Source organism: Rhincodon typus, chromosome 21, assembly GCF_021869965.1.
Source record: "Rhincodon typus isolate 14 chromosome 21, sRhiTyp1.1, whole genome shotgun sequence".
Classification (NCBI taxonomy): domain Eukaryota; kingdom Metazoa; phylum Chordata; class Chondrichthyes; order Orectolobiformes; family Rhincodontidae; genus Rhincodon; species Rhincodon typus.
In genome coordinates, this window is record NC_063352.1 from 26,751,234 (window position 1) to 26,755,037 (window position 3,804).

Below are 3,804 nucleotides of genomic sequence, written 5' to 3' on the forward strand. Positions count from 1 at the left end.
CTCCCTGTTTTAATTTGTGCCCTCAACTCATCTGCCATGTTTGTCAGACTCCTTACATTTAAATAAATACTATCCAAACTCCTATTTTCCCTGGAGTGTTGGAGGCTGAGGGATAACCTTTGTAGAGGTTTATAAATTCATGACCAGCATGGATAGGGTAAATAAATAAGGTCTTTTGCCCAGGGTGGGAGAGTCCAAAACTAGAGGGCATAGGTTTAAGGTGAGAGGGGAAAGATATAAAAGCAACCTGAGGGGCAACTTTTTCCACACAGGGTGATGCGTGCATGGAATGAGCTGCCAGAGGAAGTGGTGGAGGCTAGTACTATTACAACACTTAAAACTCAACTGGATGGGTATATGAATAGGAAGGGTTTAGAGGGAAATGGGCTAAATGTTGTCAAATGAGACTAGATTTATATAGGATATCTGGTTGGCATGGACAGGTTGGGCCAAAGGGTCTGTTTTGGTGCTGTATATCTCTGACTATGACAAACTTCCGTGTGCCTTATTTGGCCCATAATGTCATTATTGCTTTCGTTACTCCTTTGCTGTCTCTTCTAATTTTGGCTGTTCATCTCCTCCTGCTGAACCTTCTCTCTGGATCCCAGTCCCCTGCCAAGTTAGATACATGGTGAAGTCAAGGATTTAATTTTGAGAAGGGGTTAATTTGAGGGAGTGAGGGAGAGCGTATGAAGCTGAACTAAAGGTAAATTGTACTCTCAACGAAAGGTAAATTGCGTACTTAAATTCCTTCAGTGTAAATTGAGTCATGTTCTAGAAACTGATGTAGATTCAAAGAATGCTTAGTGCAGAAGGAAATTATTTGGCCTGGCTATCTGTATTAGCAACACATCTTGTTCCACTTACCTGCAAGTCTCAATGTTTCCTTTCTTAAGATAGATGTCTAGTTCTATTTTGAAAGTCATGATTGAATGTACCTCTACCTGAAACTCGTAGTGCTTTCCATATGCTAATTATACACTGCATTACTAATATGTATATTTTTAGAAGTTGTAAATTAATTATTCTTGGTCTGGATTGATTCTTGTCCTTTTCCATAACCAACTTAAACCTTAATGATACTATGATCACTGTCACCTAAATATTACTCTGACAAATGATCCATGTCATTTCCATCATCCCTTCCAGCAAACGCCACCTCCTTTGATAGTTTGAAAGCACACTTGCATAGGAAATTGTCCTGAATACATCCTAAAATCTCTTGCTCCCTCTGCTGTTTATACAGTTACCGTTCCAATCCATGTTACGGTAATTAGGTGATTACTGTCTTGGAGCTTGCAATCCCACTTGGGGTCCAAGCTGCCACTTTGGAAAGTACTGTCTTGACCCTTTCAGTATTAGTGTAGTCTGTCTCTCCCAATTCTTTGTGCGGCCTCCCATGTCCCTCACCACCGCCAAGTTAGTTAAAATCCTTCCCATTAGCACCAATAAATTGCTCCATAAGGACATTGGTGCCAGCTCTGCTCAGGTGCAAATCATTGGAACTGTATGAATTCCATCTACCCAGAACTGTCCCAGGTTCCGGGAATTTGAAGCCATCTCTCCAGCACCATTTCTCAAGCCACAAATTTTAGAACTACTTTATTCTAGTAGCTCTAAATGCACTATGGGATTAGTAGTAATCCAAAGATTATGGTCTTTTGAGCTACTGCATGCTAACTAGTTTCCTTCCTAGCTCCCCCAAATTCTGCAGGACCTTATTACTCTTTCTACTCATTGTTACAGTTGTGGACCACAAGCAATAGCTATTTACAGATGCACATGCTGACACACGCCTGTGTGTGCGCATACCCCAAGCACAATCTCCCCCCGCCCCCCATTTACCACATCTGAGTGGCCAGTGAGGTACTTGTATAAGGAAGAGAGGGAATTGAGAAATGTCATAGCAACTGGGAACTCTGGATATATTCCTGATATGAACAAAGGGAGGGGTCGTTCTTGAATAAGAGCATTTGTACTTTTTTTTTTGGAGGGGGTGGTGTGAAGGGTGTGGGAATTGTTTGCTGTTTTAAAAGTCTCAATTTTTTTATTTTACTGAACCAACCTATTTCATTTAACATTAAGAAATTATAGGTTAGTACTTTTTTTAAAAGTTTGTTACCTGGTTTAAATAATTTCTGTCATACACCTCCCAGCAAGCCATTGATGCATCACCTTGTTTATATTCAATAGGGTCGTCCTCATCTATGAACACCACGCTGCCTTCAACTAGTGCCTGGTCCCTTGTTGGTGCCTCCAGCTACAATAGTTCCCTTAGCAGTACAGCACAAAGCACTCCAGGTAGGAATCTTTGTACAAAGCCTGCTATTAAACCTTACAGAAATCTCTCTCTGATCAAGTCACTATGCAAAGCCTGCAAATGCACAGGCTGCAGATAAGATATAGATTATCGCTGTAGCTAAGACATTTCATTAAACATTTTTAATGGCCAGATTTTCATAAATCAACACTCCCTACCTCTTGATTTCCTTCTTAGCCTGGCCTCCAATTTGACAGTGGATGCACACATTATCACTAGGTCACTGCTGCCCAGGAACAACCAAGAGGTGGCAAGGGTCTGTTCAGACATGATGCTTTCTTCTTCACTGCTGAGAATTGACAGAATCACCAATCTTTCCCCTTATTGCTCAGTGTGTTTGAGGGACTGTTCACAGTCGACTGCAACCAGCATCCATTCCTCACTGTGCAAGTTATTTGGGGGAATGCATCTGGCAGTTGGTATTGAAATCTAAATTTAAAAAGCTGAATAATTGTAAATTAGCAAGTTCCACATGGCAGTAATAGGTGTACGTTGCGAGATTTAATAATTGAATGCTAACCTTTTTTATCCTTTCAATTTGCAGCCAGAATTGGTGACCCCAAATCCACTTGGTCTCCTGGTCCAGTTACCAACGCTTCCCTTGCTCATGAGCTGTGGAAAGTCCCCCTGCCACCCAAAAACACTACTGCTCCATCCCGTCCACCACCAGGGTTGACCAATCAGAAGCCTTCGTCCTCGTGGGGAAATAGCTCGCTGCGTGTGGGTGGAGGATGGGGGACTTCAGAGTCCAGATACAATCCTGGTAAGAGGGTGTGGGGCATAGCGTTTCTCTTCCACTGCAGTAAGTGAAATAAAGAATTGGCTGCAATTCAAATTAAATCATATTACAGAAGCTTTGTTGCTGTGTAGATATTATAGTACTGGCAAAGTCGTTTTCTGGAAGCGTTTGTTCTAGAAGCAATTACGCATTGATGTGTTTAGCCTACTTGCCCCTCCCGACACCACTTCGCTCACTCACTCTCTCCCCCACCTCACTCCTTGCCCATTCATTTATTTCCTGCTCCTGGAAGTTGTGAATTGTGTTGAATATGTCACACAAGCACCAGCAGCTATTCAATACAATTTTTTTTCCCTTTATTTATTCACGGGATGAGAGCGTCGCTGACCAGGCAGCATTTATTGTCTATCTCTAATTGCCCAAATGGCAGTTAAGAATCAGCCACGTTGCTGTGGGTCTGGAGTCACATGCAGACCAGACCAGGTAAGGATTGCAGTTTCCTTCCCTAAAGGACATTAGTGAAACAGATGGGCGTTTTCTGACAATCAACAGTGGATTCGTGGTCTTCATTAGACTCTTAATTCCAGACATTTGTCGAATTCAAATTCCACCATCTGCTGTGGCGGGAATCGAACCTGAGTCTCTGGATTAACAGACCAGTAATAATACCACTAAGCCATCGCCTCTCTGTGTGAACCTCTACTTGTGTTTCTAATTGGTATCTTAACATAGTAACACATAGAAA

General features: G+C 42.1%; 1 protein-coding gene across 1 annotated transcript in view; it reads left to right on the plus strand.

Moving 5' to 3' along the window:
- LOC109910488 (trinucleotide repeat containing adaptor 6A) overlaps window positions 1-3,130 on the plus strand; it is a 99,358-nt gene extending 96,228 nt beyond the window's left edge. The window contains exons 19-20 of the mRNA XM_048609709.1: window positions 2,194-2,301; window positions 2,865-3,130. Of these exons, the coding sequence (XP_048465666.1) occupies window positions 2,194-2,301; window positions 2,865-3,130 (374 nt within the window). The remainder of the gene's footprint in view (window positions 1-2,193; window positions 2,302-2,864) is intronic.
- The last annotated feature ends 674 nt before the right edge of the window (window positions 3,131-3,804 follow it).